The sequence below is a fragment of the Neoarius graeffei genome, chromosome 15, assembly GCF_027579695.1.
Source record: "Neoarius graeffei isolate fNeoGra1 chromosome 15, fNeoGra1.pri, whole genome shotgun sequence".
NCBI lineage: Eukaryota > Metazoa > Chordata > Actinopteri > Siluriformes > Ariidae > Neoarius > Neoarius graeffei.
This window is the reverse complement of record NC_083583.1, coordinates 71,485,746-71,506,171: the sequence shown is the minus strand read 5'-3', so window position 1 is coordinate 71,506,171 and position 20,426 is coordinate 71,485,746. Positions and strand designations below refer to the sequence as shown.

At 39.6% G+C, this 20,426-nt stretch overlaps 1 protein-coding gene across 2 annotated transcripts in view; it reads left to right on the top strand.

The window, feature by feature from the left end:
• p3h2 (prolyl 3-hydroxylase 2) overlaps positions 1–20,426 on the top strand; it is a 129,176-nt gene that overhangs the window by 53,765 nt on the left and 54,985 nt on the right. For both annotated transcript variants that reach the window (XM_060941824.1, XM_060941823.1), the window contains exons 2-4: positions 7,270–7,416; positions 9,331–9,520; positions 11,074–11,205. In XM_060941824.1, coding sequence (XP_060797807.1) covers positions 7,270–7,416; positions 9,331–9,520; positions 11,074–11,205 — 469 coding nt within the window. The remainder of the gene's footprint in view (positions 1–7,269; positions 7,417–9,330; positions 9,521–11,073; positions 11,206–20,426) is intronic.

Sequence of the window (20,426 nt, the reverse complement as noted above, 5' to 3'; positions counted from 1 at the left end):
TATAGATTTTACAAAAAGTTAAGAACAGGGCGGTAACTTACCAATATTGAATGCTGATTCTGATTCAGTGTTCAGTCAATCTAATGTGTATGTACAAAGTCAAAGTTCTAACACTAAAAATGGTACAAATCCAAATAGCCTGAACAACAACCCAATTTATATACAAGCTATATCCAGGTTCAAGTTCACAGTTACTTTTGGTCGTAGTTAATTGTTCCATTGCAGTTGTTCAAAACAAAAGAGCTTTGCTGAGTGAAGTTCACAAGTGAAGTCCTCTTGTAAAAGTCTCCATCACTTTTCCTCACCTCCAAGTAAAACTTTATATTTCTACTATTGCTCCCTTTTCCAGTTTTTCAATGTCTGTTGGTCTGTTTTTCTCTTGTAAAGATGTGTGAAGAATATCCAGTGATGTTTTGGTAGCCTTTCGGGTGTTCAGCACATCTTTCTCTTTAAACCTTTGGCTTTTAATGACGCGAACCTCACATCCATTTTTGTGAACAAACTGTCAGTCACTCCCTAGCATGGAAGTTTTACTGTACATCTCCGACGTGTGTCTTTTCCAGTTTTCCGATGGCATGTTTTTCTCTTGTAAATATGCATGGAGAATATATAATGAAGTTTTAGTAGCCTTTCGGGTGTTCAGCGCGTCTTTAGTTCCATCCATCCATCCATCCATCCATCCATCCATCCATCCATCCATCCATCCATTATCTGTAGCCGTTTATCCTGTGCAGGGTTGCGGGCAAGCTAGAGCCTATCCCAGCTGACTATGGGCAAGAGGCGGGGTACACTCTGGACAAGTCGCCAGGTCATCGCAGGGCTGACACATAGAGACAAACAACCATTCACAGCTACAGTCAATTTAGAGCCACCAATTAGCCTAGCCTGCATGTCTTTGGACTGTGGGGGGAAACTGGAGCACCTGGAGGAAACCCATGCAGACATGGGGAGAACATGCAAACTCCACACAGAAAGGCCCTCACCGGCCGCTGAGCTCGAACTCAGGACCTTCTTGCTGTGAGGCGACAGTGCTAACCACTACACCACCCTGCCGCCCTCTTTAGTTTCAGTTTTCAGTTTATTTATTTTGTGCTTAATCCGAGCACTGAATAAACTTCGTCTTCTCTCTCTCCTGGCCGACAAAGAAATGATTGCGCGCATGCGCAGCAGAAAAGTTTTGTCATTGGAGAGTGGCGTAATACATGGAGAATAAGTGATATGATAACAATATTGCATGCCATCAATAAACCCGCTAGAAGGGAATAGAGCATGTTTTTATTCCATGGAAAAAGTGGCCTGTATGTATAATACAGTGGGGCAAAAAAGTATTTAGTCAGTCACCAATTGTGCAAGTTCTCCCACTTAAAAAGATGAGAGAGGCCTGTAATTTTCATCACAGGTATACCTCAACTATGAGAGACAAAATGAGAAAAAAAAATCCAGAAAATCACATTGTCTGATTTTTAAATAATTTATTTGCAAATTATGGTGGAAAATAAGTATTTTGTCAATAACAAAAGTTCATCTCAATACTTTGTTATATACCCTTTGTTGGCAATGACAGAGGTCAAATGGTTTCTGTAAGTCTTCACAAGGTTTTCACACACTGTTGCTGGTATTTTGGCCCATTCCTCCATGCAGATCTCCTCTAGAGCAGTGATGTTTTGGGGCTGTCGCTGGGCAACACGGACTTTCAACTCCCTCCAAAGATTTTCTATGGGGTTGAGATCTGGAGACTGGCTAGGCCACTCCAGGACCTTGAAATGCTTCTTACGAAGCTACTCCTTCGTTGCCCGGGCGGTGTGTTTGGGATCATTGTCATGCTGAAAGACCCAGCCACGTTTCATCTTCAATGCTCTTGCTGATGGAAGGAGGTTTTCACTCAATCTCACGATACATGGCCCCATTCATTCTTTCCTTTACACGGATCAGTCGTCCTGGTCCCTTTGCAGAAAAACAGCCCCAAAGCATGATGTTTCCACCCCCATGCTTCACAGTAGGTATGGTGTTCTTTGGATGCAACTCAGCATTCTTTCTCCTCCAAACACGACAAGTTGAGTTTTTACCAAAAAGTTCTATTTTGGTTTCATCTGACCATACGACATTCTCCCAATCCTCTTCTGGATCATCCAAATGCTCTCTAGCAAACTTCAGACAGGCCTGGACTTAAGCAGGGGGACACGTCTGGCACTGCAGGATTTGAGTCCCTGGCGGTGTAGTGTGTTACTGATGGTAACCTTTGTTACTTTGGTCCCAGCCCTCTGCAGGTCATTCACTAGGTCCTCCCGTGTGGTTCTGGGATTTTTGCTCACCGTTCTTGTGATCATTTTGACCCCACAGGGTGAGATCTTCCGTGGAGCCCCAGATCGAGGGGGATTTTTAGTGGTCTTTTATGTCTTCCATTTTCTAATAATTGCTCCCACAGTTGATTTCTTCACACCAAGCTGCTTATCTATTGCAGATTCAGTCTTCCCAGCCTGGTGCAGGTCTACAATTTTGTTTCTGGTGTCCTTTGACAGCTCTTTGGTCTTGGCCATAGTGGAGTTTGGAGTGTGACTGTTTGAGGTTGTGGACAGGTGTCTTTTATACTGATAATGAGTTCAAACAGGTGCCATTAATACAAGTACCGAGTGGAGGACAGAGGAGCCTCTTAAAGAAGTTGTTACAGGTCTGTGAGAGCCAGAAATCTTGCTTGTTTGTAGATGACCAAATACTTATTTTACCGAGGAATTTACCAATTAATTCATTAAAAATCCTACAATGTGATTTCCTGGATTCTTTCCCCCCATTCTGTCTCTCATAGTTGAAGTGTACCTATGATAAAAAATTACAGGCCTCTCTCATCTTTTTAAGTGGGAGAACTTGCACAATTGGTGGCTGACTAAATACTTTTTTGCCCCACTGTATCTAATAGTGGATGGTACAATAATTATAAACGCTAACAATCAGCACATTCCAGTTGCAGCTATAGTCATACAGTAACTATAATCACCCTTGTAATAATAATTTCAATAAACAGTTAATGTTCAGTTCCCTCTTCATTTATTCTCTGTTCAAAAGGCACAACTGAGTCACACAGGTTGATAACTGTGTAACGGACAATAACAATATTATCCGGAATGGTTTTTCCTGCCTTAGTTGATTTATTTCCATTTCACATGCATGTAGCTGTTGTAAAGTTCAGTGTGTGTAAAACACTCTCGAACTGTAGGCTCATTACTACATTCCGGCTGCATGGTGACATTTTGCACAGGACGGTGTTCCTCTGATAACAGAAACAAAGCTCCAGCTCTTTCTGCTCTTAATCTTTTCTGTTATTTCAGGATATATCACGCATGTCGCTCCTTGTTGGTTTTTCTACTGAGTTATATCCGAGTTGTTTGAAACCAGTGTGGGTTTTCTGTGTTGAATAAGGAAGCTGCTTTACCTGTAAGAAAATCAAACACTTTCATGAAGAAGCTAACTCGAATGCGAGCAGAAAAAAATAAAACGAGATTCTTAAGCAAACGTTTCCATACTCACTTCTGACTTTCTGCTATTTAAAAATACATTTTAAATACAATCACGAATTTCTCTGGAGTTTTCAGGCTTAGCTCCTCTCGTCGTATTCTCTTTAACCATTAATTCCTCGTGTGTGTCCACATACCTGGCAATAAAAGTGTTTCTGTTTCATTTCTTCATTGTTCTTGAAGAATTTCCTTCTCTTTAACATTTTTCTTGATAGCAGGGAGACGGTAATGCCTTTTATCTAGTTCCCAATTTGAACAGCCAAAAACGGCACAAAAATGAACCATACTGAAGACATATTAAGCCTTTGCTTATACAAAAGACGATGTCTGTTTTGATGCCCAGGTGAAATTATCACGTGATGCGGGACGTCATGCGCAAGAGGGGACTGTATATTTGGTGTTTGGGTCAAGATTTTTCTTTTCTTGAAAATGTAATTAGAGGAGTAAGCTTTCTTTTTAGGGGAAAAAAAACAGGTTTGGGCAGTTTTATGTAGAACGGACCCGGTTCCAGTGTTGCCAGATTGGGCAGTTTTGAATTCTACTTTGCGGGCAAAAAATGGCTTGGGCTGGTTGACAAAAATTGGGCGGGTTTGACGTTAGTTCGGCGGGTTTTTATCAGATGTTTATAAATATTTCGCACCAACATTCTGTGTGAGAATGCAGCTAGAGACACTTATATAGCCTTAAGGCCAATTTATGCTGACAACCAAGTCCTCGCAGACAGTGTCTGCGTAGCCCCCCAACCTTCACAGACGCTCGGCGCGCACCTCCCAAAAATTGTGACCACCGCAGAAGCCTCGCAGACAGCGTCGCAGACAAGAGGGCTCTGATTGGTCCACTCTACATCCGCTGTACATGCACTTCCGCTTCCCTTCTTTCCCGGTTTGGTTTGTTTTCACGACCGCCATTTTTAAAAACACGAGCGAAGATGGAGCAGCACGAAGAGCGGTTGATCGAGGAAGTGAGGAAGTACGTACATCTATACGACTGCAGTTCTAGTCATTATAAGTAACCGGAGGATAAACACTCCACTAACCGCACCCACCAACTACTCCTAGCGATTTCGTGACTTCGTGCCCCCTTGCATTGTGGCGGTGAATAACATCGCGCACGCCTATTACTCCCCGCTCAACGATAAATTACAACTGTCTGCGAAAAGCTATCTGCGAAAGCCTTGTCGCAAGAGCATGCAGAGGCCTTTAGAAGGACTTTGATGCAGCACATTCTATGTACTATCTACGTCCACTAGTCTACATCCAATCCAATTCATATTAAACACTTCTGTGACCCAATCAGAGATCGTGGGCATCACACGACACAGGTGCAGTTAGTGAATGACGGCTAGTCAAGATGCCAAAGTGGGCAAAATACAAAAAAATAGTACAGTATCAGGATAATAGATGAAGAAAATACATGGATGTAGACAAAAATAAATTAAGCAGAATAACTAGGCCTATAAAATTAATAAAACAAACAGGATAAATAAATAAAGACAAATTAAAAAAATAACCTCAGCAAAGCAGATGTTAGATATGCATCGTAGCCTAACATAGCCTACATAATATTATGCGTGTGCGTCACCTACTGGTGCATGTAGGATTCAGAACACAGCAGATGATTGTAAAGTTATAATCTGATTCAACCATACGTAGCCGAGTACCAGACAGCAGATTTTTCACCTCCAGCACTGACGGTCTCATGTTGCCATTTAGAAGTTGTTTGATTTACAAATAATATACTGGTCTTTAGCTGCATATTTTTACTTGACAAGATAGGCATCAAGTACGGCACATTTTACATTTTGGGCGGTTTTAAGTGCATTTTGGCGGGTTTTGAACATATTTTGGGCTGGAAAACATCAGCAGTATCTGGCAACACTGCCCGGTTCAGACATGGTCCAGTCATGTGGTGTCACGGTGGTAAATGAACATGTCTAGCCAGAGAACCTGTGTGCTAAGCTAGGTAGCCAGCTAACTTAACTAATATTAGCAATAAACATAATAACTGAGACTGGTATGGTACATTTTTGAAAGCTTTGTATGCTGTTTAATAAATAAATTTGGAGTGTTTGTTAGCTAACTATTTTACTCTTTAACAGTTTAGTCAAGTTAGATATTAGACTATTTGAGATGGCAGTAGCACATTTTCAAAATTCACATTTTATTGAGAGTACATACGTTCCTAGGCCATCTTTGGTGTTAATAATGTTAAACCATTACTAATTCTGCATCAATTATCTTAACACTCTCAAAACATGTTCAGGAGTACTTTAAATGAAAGTAAATCGTTAAGTTTACAAAAAGTATGGGGAGACTTTTAGGTTGTCTGTGTTTCATCAAGACTGAGGGGTATTAGCAAACAACCTCCCAGTTTGCCAGTTTCTTATTTGGACATGTTCTTTCATGTTCCAACACAGTTTAGAGGTGTCACACTAAATTAGAAACCATGTTGATGAGAAACATGTCCATTTTAAGACTCCTAAACATAAAACAAGAAGAGTTATCATTCCTCACCATGGTTAGATCATTCCTTTTTCTGTTCTTTTTTGTAAGCATTTTGATGAAGATAAATGGCTTAATAATCGAACCAAATCTCTGCATAATAATCACTATGCCATGAATCACACATGCTGGTGAGCTTTCTACTTGTCAGCACTTTTCAATCCTGAAACTGAAGTTGCTAATCTAACATCTCTTCGATTAATGGGATCACTGTGAGCTCATTGTTTTCCAGAATTAAACTGTTTTTTTTTTTGCTCTCAAAGCCCATACATGTCAAACTTTGGTCAATCAAACCTGTATAACCAACCTCCAAAATCCATATTTCCCTTATAAAATCCATATAAGATGCAAATTAAAATAATTTACCTAAAATTTGAATGATAATTAACAATGATATATCCCAGTTACTTTTTATTCAATATTAATAACAATAAACCTTCAGAATGAATACAAAGCTCCAGTGTTTGACAAAAACACAAAGTGTTATCAGCGTAGTTACGAAGGAAATACTTCGTTGTTTGGAGACAGGTTTCACCGAGCAGCTATTATGCACGAGACTTCATATTAGCCACAAAGTCAGGAAAATCTGTTCGTAAAATTACGTTATAATGACCAAATACAATGAAAAGTATTTTTCCAGTCTCACCTGTGAAAGGTAATCCCATGTGATCTCGTTTGGTCGGTAAACCTGTTGGTACAGTTAAACGCAGCACATGAATGAGGCGTCTTTATTCTCGGCTACTGTCTAGACGCTATACCAGAGACAGTTGAAGAATCTCCACTTTGCCACATCCAATATGGCGGTGAGGATGACGTATGATTCTACGCAGAAGGCGGCGTCTATGTTTATATGTCTATGACTTCACGGTTGGCGGGATTCTTGCAATGCGGTGAGCACATGATCAAAAGTGGAACGAAGTCTCGCTACCACAAGATAACGCGCGATTTCATAAGACTCTTTACTGGCTGTCTGTGGTGTACAGTACGTTTGTAAATGTTATACGCTCTTTTATCATCATGGGAATTGATTATAGCTCTAAATAAATATTGAAGTTTTTTTAAAGAATCCGTATAACTTTATTTATATGCCCGTATACTACGTTTATTGAATCAAATCCGTATAAAATACGGACATTCCGTATAGGTTGACATGTATGAAAGCCTGGCTATTTTCCACAAAAACTGAATGTATTCCAAAAATAATTTGGTCACATTTACCAGTCTGTACTAAACCTGCAACAAATTTGTCTTTCTGTCAGCTTAAGCAACCGGACAAAGCAGCAGCTGCTGCTCACACATATTTCCAGGCAAATCCTGAGCACATAGAGATAAACTTGGAGCAGTACAAGGCACTGCATGGCGTGGAAGAGAAGCACTTCATTGACCGAGAAGCCCGTCCACATCAGGCAAGTGACCTTTGATCTCAGTATTTCGAGCAAAATGAACATAATCCAGTCATCTAGATTAAAGTCTTTATGGATTAAAACATGAACTTTAAGATCTTCAGAATCGGTCAGTGGATTAATAGAGCGGCGGCTACAATTATCGACAACTTTTCAGATTTACCAATAAAAAACAATTTTACAAAGGTGAGTTTCAATTCCAACAGTTATTAATGGTTAATTAATCAACCCGAAGACACCCCCTTTGATCTTGTTGTCTGATGACACAGCTCATTACCGAGATGGAATTTTTTTTTTTAGCATGATCAGCAATTTGATGAAAACCCGGACGTTATCATTGCAGGTAAGCATGGTGGAAAGACCATGGACATGTTTTTACTTATCAAATTCACCAATATTTCATGATCTCCTTGTTGAAACCTATTTTGTGTCTTACTCTTTCTTTTGACAGTCACCATTTTGTATCTAAACATGTGTTTGAGAAGTCACGTGAGGTGTCGATAATAGCGATCACTTTCACCGGTGTCCACCATTATCGACACCCTGTGGAATTAAGTGACATGTACAACTGTTATGTATCGCTCTTTGTGTAACGTTGTTGAAGCAGGTGAAGTACTTTTAAAAAAAAAAAAGTGCTGTGATTTATAATATTTTTTTGTCTGATTCATAACAGAATGGAATGCTTGGAGTATTTGGAATCCTACTGCAATAAATAGAATTAGACCAGAATTAAATTCCTATTATATAAAAAATTATATGCTTGAAATATTCAGATTTTTCTATTCCATTCAGAATTTTTTTTTGCAGTTTGTTGTAAATATCTGCCTTTGACCTGGATTTCCACATGGTTACCATGATCACAAATATTAATTAATTAATTAATTAATTAATATTTTTTTTCTGATTCATAACAGAATGGAATGCTTGGAGTATTTGGAATCCTATTGCAGTAAATAGAATTAGACCAGAATTAAATTCCTATTATATAAAAAATTATATGCTTGAAATATTCAGATTTTTCTATTCCATTCAGAATTTTTTTTTGCAGTTTGTTGTAAATATCTACCTTTGACCTGGATTTCCACATGGTTACCATGTCAATTGCCTGTTGACGTTTATTGGTAAACTACAAAACTAGAAATTAATACAAACAACAACGAATGATGAACAAAATGTGATCTACAAAAATACTTAGAAATTGGGTCAAAAGTGGAACAAAAAAATTTTCTGACACAGGTTAAACATTATCAGTTCATTTGTTTACAAACATTAGAATTACTTCCTCATTTACGTAAACACCAACATTGATATATTTATATAAAAGATATTTTGTACTAAATATAAGTCGATGTAAAACAAATTTTACACAGATTATTATCTCATCTCATCTCATTATCTCTAGCCGCTTTATCCTTCTACAGGGTCGCAGGCGAGCTGGAGCCTATCCCAGCTGACTACGGGCGAAAGGCGGGGTACACCCTGGACAAGTCGCCAGGTCATCACAGGGCTGACAGATTATTATTATTATTATATAAATAATCATCTGGGTGTCGATAATTGTGGAACGGTGTTGATAACTGTGGACAGAGGTGTCAATAATTGTGGAACAGTGTCATGTGATCTAATACGCTAAGTAATTGGGAATCAACTCATTTTTTTTCCAGTGGAAGTTTGAGTAATTATTCATACACAATTTACATATTGAAAGTCTTTTCTACTTTTGCAACGGCCAAAAGATCGTTAAGGTGTCGATAATTAATTGTCGCCGCCGCTCTAGATGAGAAAGTGCCCTTAGGGATCAAAAGATCCTGTATAACTTATAATTTGGGAGAACTCGTATGTCCTGTATTTTATTTCTGTCATTTTCTTTTTAAAGTTGCATATGGATTGATGATTGGAAACTTTTTGTATGTTCAGAGAGCCTTTGCTGCTGCAGTGCAACTGTACGGTAACGGCAACTATGAAGCATCCGTGACACTCTTTGAGGAGGCTTTGACTGAGTACTACAAGGCAGACACAGAGTGTCGAGAACTATGTGAGGAACCGCAGCGCTTCAAGGATGACGATCATGTACTCTACCGCTACACCATCTCTGAGCTCATCTCGGGTACAAACAAACACAGTCTCCTGTCTCAGCACTCAAGATCTCTCCGCTTAGAATAATTTTAATGTCCTATATTGAACTCAACTTCTATCTGATCTAGCACTACTTGCATTCTTTATTAAAGATGCATGAGCATACTATTTTAAAGTTAATATAAGGTTGTTTTACCCTGTAGTTGCTAAAGGTTCTCTAAGGCATTTCTAAGATGCACAGTATGTATCATGATACATAGTTTTGCTAAACCATATTGTTGCATTAAAAAGATGATGTACAAAAATGGGTCTATTTTTATTTTTTAAAATTGTTTTATTAACATTTAGCACTGAACAGGAGAAAATTGGTTAACATTTTACAATTTAAAAGGTTATGCTTGTCGTACTGTCTCGTATCTTGCCATGTACGGTAAGTGGCATGTGGGTCAAACACCAAGAAATGAGGCGTATTTTGTCCAAAATTAAAGTCCTGTGACGTACACGGCGTATGTGTGGCATTACTGTGATGTATCTGGGGTTCAAGATGCTGTGACGTTCCTTTCTTACTGCCTCGTATCCTCATATGCCGTACATACGCATGGCTGAAACGCCAATAGGGCTTGATTTTAACGTCACTGCTACTTTCAGTCAGTTTGTAATTTTAAAAAAAAATCCGAAAGATATAGACTATATGACCAAAAGTATGTGGACACCTGACCATCACAACCATGTGTGCTTGTTGAACATTTCCATTCCAAAACCATAGCAATTTGAGATGGAATGGCTTTCCTCTTTGCTGGCCCACAATCTTCTGGGAAGGCTTTCCACTTGATTTTGGAATGTGGCTGTTTGAATGGGGATTTGTCTCCACTCAGCCACAAGAACATTAGTGAAGTCATATCATCATCATCATCATCATCATAATACTACCCAGCCTTAAATAGCAGACACTGGGAGTATGGACCATATGGAATATGCTGGTCTACTGGTCTTGAATTGAAATATGCAGTATAAAAGGGGAAAAAAATAAAAGCTAAAGATGGATCAACATCTTGTTTCCTAGTGCATTTGCCTTTGTTGTGGGTTTGTATTTATTTTTATTAAAATAAGTTTTGGTCACTGATTGACTTATAATAAAAATATATAATAATTGGTTGAAGCCGTGGTACTGCATGGCTTTGCTGCTCCTTAACTCTTTAATTAACCCAGATCAGAGCCTTGTGTGGTGGCACATGTCTGCTGGTTTATGTGTTCAGCCCACTGAGACGATCTCTGAGTAGGAGAGTCGAGCTATATAGTGAAATTAGCAAAGTGTCTATAATATTACTATAAATAAAATGCACTTATTGCATAATATGTTTATTATTATTATTATTATTATTATTATTAACAACAACAACTTCTTACTTGGGGTGGCTTCATCATCTGAGATTAAAAAAAATATGTATTATTATCTTGCATTATAAGTCAAATTGTTTGATCAGAAACACTAAATATCATGCCAGGAATGTACCATGTCGAAAGTCTCTCAGCTCTGAGAAAACTTGGTGGCTCAGTACTAATGGGTTGAATTGTTCCTTCCAGATCATTACACACAAGTCCTGAACTGCAAACATGAGTGTGTGAGGGAGTTGGCGACACGCCCTGGCCGAATCTCACCAATGGAGAACTATCTGCCGCTGCACTATGATTACCTGCAGTTTGCTTATTTCCAGGGTAACGTATGCCTTTGGCTTATGTCCACTGTCTCAGCTCCATGTCTGCATTGCTGTAGTCACTGACACATTTAATAATTCCAGGTCAGTGACTCATATGTGCTGTGTCTGTATCCATGCAGACAGCCTCATAATTCTGAACAGTTTGTTGCATGTTAAGTGTTTTTAATGAATCACTCACTCACTCATATACTCTCTCTCTCAGTGAATGCTAGGAAGAGGGTGTGTGAAAGTGCTATTTTTATCATTATACCCCTGTTCCGAAAGAGGGGGGTATACTGGTTTACCTCTGTCTGTCCGTATCTCCATCCATCTGAAACACCCTTTTCTCAGCAGTCACAAATCATAGCCATTTAGCTTGGGGTTCTGTACCGTATATACCATTTTCACATCTGTCGCACATCAACTTCCTCTTTACCGACATGGATTTACAAAATTTTCCTAACACTTTTTTCTCAGCAACTACAAATCACAACTGCTTGATATTGGTACCGACCTTCAGCTTGGGGTTCTATACCGTTTTCAGGTCTATCCCACATCGACTTCCTGTTTACCGACTGAATGTATTTACAAAACATACAGGGTGGATTTTGACGCTATTTCAAGAAGCAAAATTCCATTTCAAAATGACAGTTTACCAGGATGCTATTTGAAATATCTGGGGAGAACACTGCTCTTTACTTACTTGTTTCAGGGTTAATTCTTTGTTGAAGTCAATATTCATAATAAGAGTTCTATTCCTTTCTATTGTTTGCATTCTGATATAAGTGAGAGCAGGGGAATACTTAAGTGAGCAGTAGCTCACAGTAGCTCTTGTTCACCATGTTTTTTGAAGCATGTACTTTGGGATAAAACTTTTTTTTTTAAGTAGATTGGTAGAAATGACATCTCCAATGCTGTCCCTATACCACGGCATAAGGTGTGGGCCTGAGCCAGAAATATCAATTGGCAATGTTCTCCTTGCTGTTGGAGACAAAGTGGATGCTATTGAGGACAAGCGTGTCTGTTGTGCATAAATAAAGCCGTAGTTGTGTTTCTTGCTGAAGAATATCAAGTTAGTAAGATTATAGAGAGCAGCCTTGTAATTAAGGAAAATTTTTTGTTGCGGTCTCTCTGCATTACTCACCATTGATATGAATAATGATCTCCCCATCTTTCATTGCTCATGTGATTTTGGAGTTTGAATTAATGCAATTTGGAAAGCTCAAGTAAAACACATCTGTCTAGCCAGGGTGTAAAACATGTCTTTAAAACACATTCTTCCTTTAGAAGACCGGTGCTTATTTTTGGATTCACCAATGCAAACTCTTTATTTCCTTTGTTATATATGAAGGGAAAATAGTTTATGGTGCAACTAGAATAAGTTTACAGTGTGTTAAATGTAGGGATATCGGATACAAGTGAACGGCGTATCCACATAAACAGCAAGCTGCCAAAAGCATTTCTAGTCAAAGCAGTGTGTCAGAAGTACCTGTAACTAGCCATTAGACTGCAAAGAGAGAAAAAAAATCTAAGTAAATAACCATCCATCACAAGTTGTCTTTTTTGCTTTTTTAAAAGCTTTTACAAAATTAAAAAAAAAAAAGTTCTTACCATCAAACAACACTTTTTATTCCAGATTTTGTTGCGGTTTTTTTTTTTTGTATTTTTTGGGGTTTTGTTTTCAGGTAGAGTTTTTTTTTATTTCATCTTCGGTTGGTTTAGCAACTCTCTCTGCCATTTTGATTTTTTTTTTCTACTCACGGTATATGAGCTGATATCCTAGTAGTAGAGTAGCCAATCAGAGCGCATGATTGCTCATATCCAGTGAATGTGGATAGAATAAAATAGTAATAATTATAATTTGATGTCTCTCCTAGGCTAAAGAGAGAAAGAACTGGACTGTTGTTCGGTGGTCCAAAGTCCTCTTTTCAGATGAAAGTAAATTTTGCATTTTATTTGGAAATCAAGGTCCTAGAGTCTGGAGGAAGAGTGGAGAGGCACAGAATCCAAGGTGTTTGAAATCCAGGGTGAAGTTTCCACAGTCTGTGATGATTTTCGATGCCATGTCTTCTGTTGGTGCTGGCCCACTGTGTTTTATCAAGTCCAAAGTCAATGCAGCAATCTACCAGGAGATTGTAGAGCACTTCATGCTTGGATCTGCTGACAAGCTTTATGGAGATGCTGATTTCCTTTTCCAGCAGGACTTAGCACCTGCCCACAGTGCCAAAACTACTACCAAATGGTTTGTTGACCATGACATTACTGTGCTTGATTGGCCAGCCAACTCACCTGACCTGAACCCTGCGAATCATGGGCTATTGTCAAGAGGAAGATGAGAAACACTCGACCCAAAAATACAGACGAGTTGAAGGCCGCATATCAAAGCAACCTGGGCTTCAATAACACCTCAGCAGTGCCACAGGCTGATCACCTCCATGCCACGCCCCACTGATGCAGTAATTTGTGGTAAAGAAGCCCCAACCAAGTATTGAGTGTATAAATGAACATACTTTTCAGAAGTTGGACATTTCTGTATTGTAAATCCTTTTTTGATCGATCTTAGGAAATATTATAATAATTTGAGATCCTGGATTTTTTTCTTTTCATGAGCTATAAGCCATAGTCATCAAAATTAAAACAAAAAAAGGCTTGAAATATTTCACTTTACCTTTTTAATTTAAATTATGGAAAAAAGAAGATTTTCACGATATTCTAATTGTTTGAGAGAGACTAGTATATGTCCCACCCAGCTACAGCTGACTACAATCTCTAGCCAGATCGTTTCTACTGCAGTTTTGCACAAAGCAGAAGTTATTTATTTAAATTTTTTTAGACAAAACACAATTTGTGAATATGCGATTTAAAGGGCTGATGACACGAACATGACTCTATGCAATTTCTTAAATAAACTATACAACATGGCAAACATGTTAGATTTCTGTTATAATTACGTGAAAAGAAGCTGTTGTTACGCAAATATCCAACTTTTAATTGCACAGCGCAAGAAAACTGGGTCCGTGGCTCGCGGCTATGTTGTGACGTCAGCGGAAGAACACGCTGCGGTTCACTGGCTGTTCTACTCAATGGAAATGGCGCATGAAAACGCCGGTGAACTCTCTAGTGCTAGCTCTTCCTCTTCTGGGAGTCTAGAATTGTGTTGATCTCTTCTGAATAGAATCTATGATAGTCTACCCTCTTTACCCTTTGCCTCTCGTTGCTAGGCGGCAGTTACATGAAAGCCGCAAGCTTTCACAAGCAAATACATGACTGATATCACGCCGACTTTATGATTACATTTATGATTATCATGTAGAATCTATAGCTCTACGTACCTTTATCTTATGTCATTTCACAACACATGTTCTGACAGGAGGACTGTCTTTGGATCCGGCATAGCTACTAGTAGACCCCCTCCGGAATACTGGCAGTGTTGCCAGATTGGGAGGTTTCCCGCCCAGTTGGGCGGTTTCAAGTGCATTTTGAACATATTTTGGGCTGTAAAACTTCAGCAGTATCTGTTGCCAGATACTGCTGACGTTTTCCAGCCCAAAATAAGTTCAAAACCCACCAAAATGCACTTGAAACCGCCCATCTGGGCGGGAAACCTCCCAATCTGGCAACACTGTGTAGGCACTGCTGATGGTAGTAACACACGTTTGTGCTGAACTGAACACCCAAGAGATTCTTTTAAGCTGGGAAGGGTGTCAAAACAATCCAAATCGAAGTGTTCAGAGCACAGGACGGATGTTGGTGAGGGCTCCCACTTGTCACGAGTGCGCCTGACTTGCCTCACCCACTTCGCATGCAGCTCGGGATCTCTGGGAAACTTGAATAAACTTACCCCATCCTTGTGGGTTTTGGAGCAAAAGCCGGCAACACAACGCGAAGGCATAATAACTATATATATAATAATGTATAATAATGTATAATAAAAATACTAATAATGATAAACTGAACACCTGTCGCATCAACAACAAACTGGTAAGTTAGGAGGAAGGTTCTTTCGCTGACGTCATATAGCTCCTCCTCCTCCTTCGTCTCCTGGGTGCTGCAGCCCCGTCAAATTTGCCCAAATAGCCGCGTTTATCATCATAACTTGTAAAATAGGCACCTTCGTGAATTAATATATGGATCATCGGGAATTACTTTTTATCAAAATCAAATCAAGTTTATTTGTACAGCGCTTTTAACAATAAACATTGTCGCAAAGCAGCTTTACAGAATTTGAACGACTTAAAACATGAGCTAATTTTATCCCTAATCTATCCCCAATGAGTAAGCCTGTGGCGACGGTGGCAAGGAAAAACTCCCTCAGACGACATGAGGAAGAAACCTCGAGAGGAACCAGACTCAAAAGGGAACCCATCCTCATTTGGGCAACAACAGACAGCCTGACTATAATATTAACAGTTTTAACAGGTATAACCCTCAACTGTCCTCATGGGGCCGTCCTTCACAGGAGTGGGGCGATAAAACTCCGACCAGACACAGGGCACCAGGATGGACCAAGCAGGTCTGAGGGGCAGAAGAGGCCAGCATCTCAATCCCAGGATCAACATGTAACTCAGAGGGACAGATGGGGGGGGGAGAGAGAGAGAGAAAGAAAACACGTTGTTAGGTATGCCCTAAAAATGACAAGTATTAAATCTGTGTGGTAGGCTCGCAGAGACGAGAGTCTTTATATCAGGCATAACACACAATGGCATGTTAATATGGTAAAAAATATATCATGACCTGCTCTGGCTGGATGCTTGATTGGGTGATGGGAGCACACTCCTCAGCAATGATGAGATGCAGATGGGACCCTTAGGGCTGGCCAAGACAATTCAGTTACATTTCACCGGGTCTGGGACATGCGACAGAATGTCTGACGGCCGATTCCCTGCAGGCTACGATAGCCAGTCGAGGTCCCCACCGTCTCCACCAAAAGATTTCCTGTTGACTCTATGTAACTCAGAGGGACAGATTTGGGGTGGGGGGGAGGGAAAGAAAACACAGGTTGTTAGGTATGCCCAATGTCACCTGAATAAGTAGGAACAGTATACATATTGCACCGAGTACAAGCAGGGACTCCGGCAACTAACTATGACAGCATAACTAAAAGGGGAGAGCCAGAAGGTAAAACAGGCATGAGGGAGCCCCGGGACATAAAGCAGCAGCCACTACACAGTCAACAAACTCGAGTGAGCAAGCGAGTGGGGACTGACAGCATCCATACATCCCAGTTTACCAAAACACTCTGTCTGAGGACCCTCCAGATCTACTCCTTTACCTCATAAACACCATTAACAAAAGGCTTGACTAAACAGATATGTTTTCAGCCTAGACTTAAATGCTGAGACTGTGTCTGATTCCCGAACATTACTTGGAAGGCTGTTCCATAACAGTGGGGCTTTGTAAGAAAAGGCTCTGCCCCCTGATTTATGTTATAAAACATCGCCAAAGATGCCAAAAACGTGTCATCAGCATTTTAAAGCTGGGTTTTCTCCTTTCGTGATAGTTTCTCCTCTCACAATAGCTCTTACAAAGTGTTCTTTTTCAGAAAAGGAGCGTTTCCATTTGCTCTTCATGTCTTTTGACTTAAATGCAAAAAATCTTTCCTTTTCAAGTTTGCATAATATTGCTTTATTGAGTCATAGGATAATCCACCTCATGTGAGCATCAACTTTATGATATTGTAGAGTTTTTCGAAATTTGTTTTTCATTATTTATTTATTTTTTTTTAGTTTGCAATGTCAAATTGCACATGAAGCAGGTTAATGGAAACACTGCTTCTGTTTGTTTGTCATTAACCTGCATTCCACTCATTAACCAATTATATATTAATTACTTTCACTACATTTGTATGCATTTTCAATTGCTAATTTCTTCTTATTGTTAAATTTTATTTTTTAAACTTTGTTACAAATGAGTCCTACAAGCTATCAAGAGATTCACCAATTTGATGTAAATCAAATATCTTTCAGATATCAGGCAAATTACTATGTCATCATCATGATGCAACCATCATCAAGGTGTGTATCTTTCCGAGATTTTGTTTACTGGACTGTTGTGGACCTTTTACTAAAATTATTTATTATTATTAAAAATGTTACATTTAGGGACAAGAAAAGGCTTGAAGCTGAAAGCTGGTGATGTGCAACCTGGCTGCCTCAACACTGTTGCACAAACTGATAGTTTTAGAACCGCAAGAGGGAATGGTTTAAGGTTACAGGCAGCTAAAAAAATGCTGTTGCACATAAGAGATCTACCATGAACTGTAAACGCCGAGTATACAGAGTCCTAGTTACAGAGGACAGAATCATCTGTTTTTAATCACACTGAAACACGTTGATTTATACAGCCTTAGTCTCTTTTATCAATCAATGCTTGAGACATGGAAACCAGATTTCACAGTGCAAAAATCTGTGGAATCCCCTGGAGAGTGGGTAATGGAAGAACCACTGCTCCGTATCCTACTAATCCAAACAAGGATGCTGTCTTCTCAATACACATTTACAAACATGTCTCCAAAGGAAACGATTCACAAAACACGGCTACGACGGTGAACATCAGTGGATGGAAAACTGCTGAAGCCTTTAGTGAGGCAACAGAGAATTGAACTTACAGAAAACTGATAAAGGGGAATGTGTGCAAAGATGGGCAGTGCGAGTAGAACCTCCGGTCATAAAAGTTTTTCTGCATTGTGTGAGAAACAGGAAGTGGACAGGCCTCTGACAGTCATGCATCTTCATGTGCATGAATTGGGGAGATTTCCATTTCTGAGTGTGCTGTATAAGAGCTGTGTGAAAGGAACATGCTATGTCTCTTTGAAATGTTTTTGCCTGTCGATATGGTTGGAACTGTTTTGACCAGACCTCCCTTTGAGGGACAGGTGGGGATCCCTGTATAAGCCTCCTTTAGAGAAGTAAACGATTGATCTACAGCGGAGGATAATTCACAGGGAAATAGCTAACACATGTGGCACACCTAAATCCAGCAGTTGCAGGACAATCTATGTTTTGTGGCTTGTTGGAAACCATAGAATATTTTGTTTTTACAGTGTGACAGCTTGTTCCGTTTTTTTTTTTTTTTTTTAAATAAATGCTTTTATTATTTGGCGAAGTGTTTTCTAATAGAACCCTTATTGAAGGTGTGAAATACAGGTTTGCACTTTGGGGAGGGGTAAAAAAAAGGTTTAATGCGCTAATCTATTAGATTAGCACAGCCAAATTAGCAATCTGGAAAACAAGAAAGAGCAAGTGTTGCCAGGCAAAACAAACCTCGTCTGGCAGCATTTATTTTATATCTATATGTTGATAATGGTAATATTTCTCAATCATCAGCTGTCAGGTTATAGGAAGTCCTATGAAAATCCATGACCTTGAGTTTGACATTTCAAATTCATTCAAGGTCAAAGGTCATGGCGGCAACTAAAAGCCCATATGGGACTTCTTATAGAGGATGTGCAGTCACGTGACCCGCACGTGTGTACTCCGCCCACTCCGCCACATTGGACGGCATCAGGATAGTTTACCTTGCGCGAGCGTAATGGATCCAGGGAGTAATCCCCAAGAAAATTCGGAAAATACCCCATCTACATCGCACGATTACTTGTCTAAGTTTGTTCAGCATCTTGAAGGTAACGTGAGGCAGCGTTACGTGGAAAAGTGTTCCAGGTTGGGGATTCCAGATCCGTACAACTTACCGCAATCCTTGTTCAGGGAAATTCAGAGTTGCGGTGCCAGCGATTTTGCCCGATCTGGCCTATCACGACATTTACAATTTTCTCGTTAATCGTGAATCGTGTTACACTGGCAAAGCCCTCAAAGCTTACAAGAGCCTGGAAGCTTATAAATATTTTGTTGCGGGATGGGTATCCCAACTATACCTCTGGAAGGTTCCGAAGAAGAATGTCTACTTGATAACCTCACGGGTAAGTGGCATTAAGACGTTTATCATAAAGATACTATGCAGGACGTTTTATCTTAAGAATGTTCGTAATCTAAACTCAGTTCCAGATAATGACAGGGTTGTGAATATGTATGTTTTTGTCTGAAAAACAGTAAATCAGAAAGCCGCACACGCCTGCGCGGAAGCTGCGCAAATGTGCGCAGCTTTCTAACCAACTGCCTTCTTCTCATACTAATACTTCCTATGTTTCATGGACTGTAACAGCATTTGCTCATTTAGTAATTTTAATACATAATTTACTTTGATGAAATTATTCAGACACTCCAACGCCCCCCCTAAAAAAAAAATCGGATCTGCACGATTCAGCCGTGAAAAAGTCGCATCCGCCGTTTGCATCCCTGTTTAAACTCATAGGTTAACCGACTTTAACCAGCTAATGAGGCTCGGTGGTCGGTCAAGATTTTTTTTAGTTTTCGCCATCCCTACTATGGATTGGCCTTTCAAAGGCATATATGAGCCAAAAAGATAAAACATTGTCATAGACTAGGCCAGGGTAGTAGGGCTCGGCATAGCCATTTTAAACATTAGAGACTGTCTAGTTTCTAAGTATGCAGTTATCATTCAATCCGAAAATCAATTTAACAGATGTACTAGGAGTATTGAATTAGAAGATTACACCTACCTGATATGAAGTGTTCACTACAAATTCGGCTGGTAGAACTGGGGTACCAGTTTTCTCTTCGCACAGCGGACACCCATTTTGCACGTCTCTCCTCGTCTGTGGGGAATCTATAAAATGACAGGCCCTCCTTTTGGCCCTGTCTATTGGTACAACCAAATGCTGAACAAGATATAACCATTCTCGAAAGATCTACTCCCACACACTTGATAATTAGAACGGGTTCGTCTAAGTTCTATGCACGACCTTGCCGTCCAAAATGGCGGATAAACAAATATCACGTGACCTCGTGACGTCACGTGCACGCTCTCTATATGTTGATAATGGTAAACATCTGGCTATCATGAACCATTTTAAAGTTATAGCCCTTTGAAAACCCATGACCTTCAGTTTGACCTTTCAAGGTCAAAGAGCATGGTGTCAGATGAAAGGCCATATGGGAATTCCTATATGCTCATAATAGTAAACATCTGTCTATCGGCAACCGTTTTAATGGAAAATGTTATTTTGACCAAAAGGTTGACCTTTCCTGTGACCTTGACCTTCACTTTGACCCGATTTCCCCCAAAATTTAATCAGATAATCTATGGACCATTGCCCACCTGCCCTGGAAATTTGAAGTCAGTTGGTGCAACCGTCTAGATGCTAGATTGTTAACAGACTGTGTG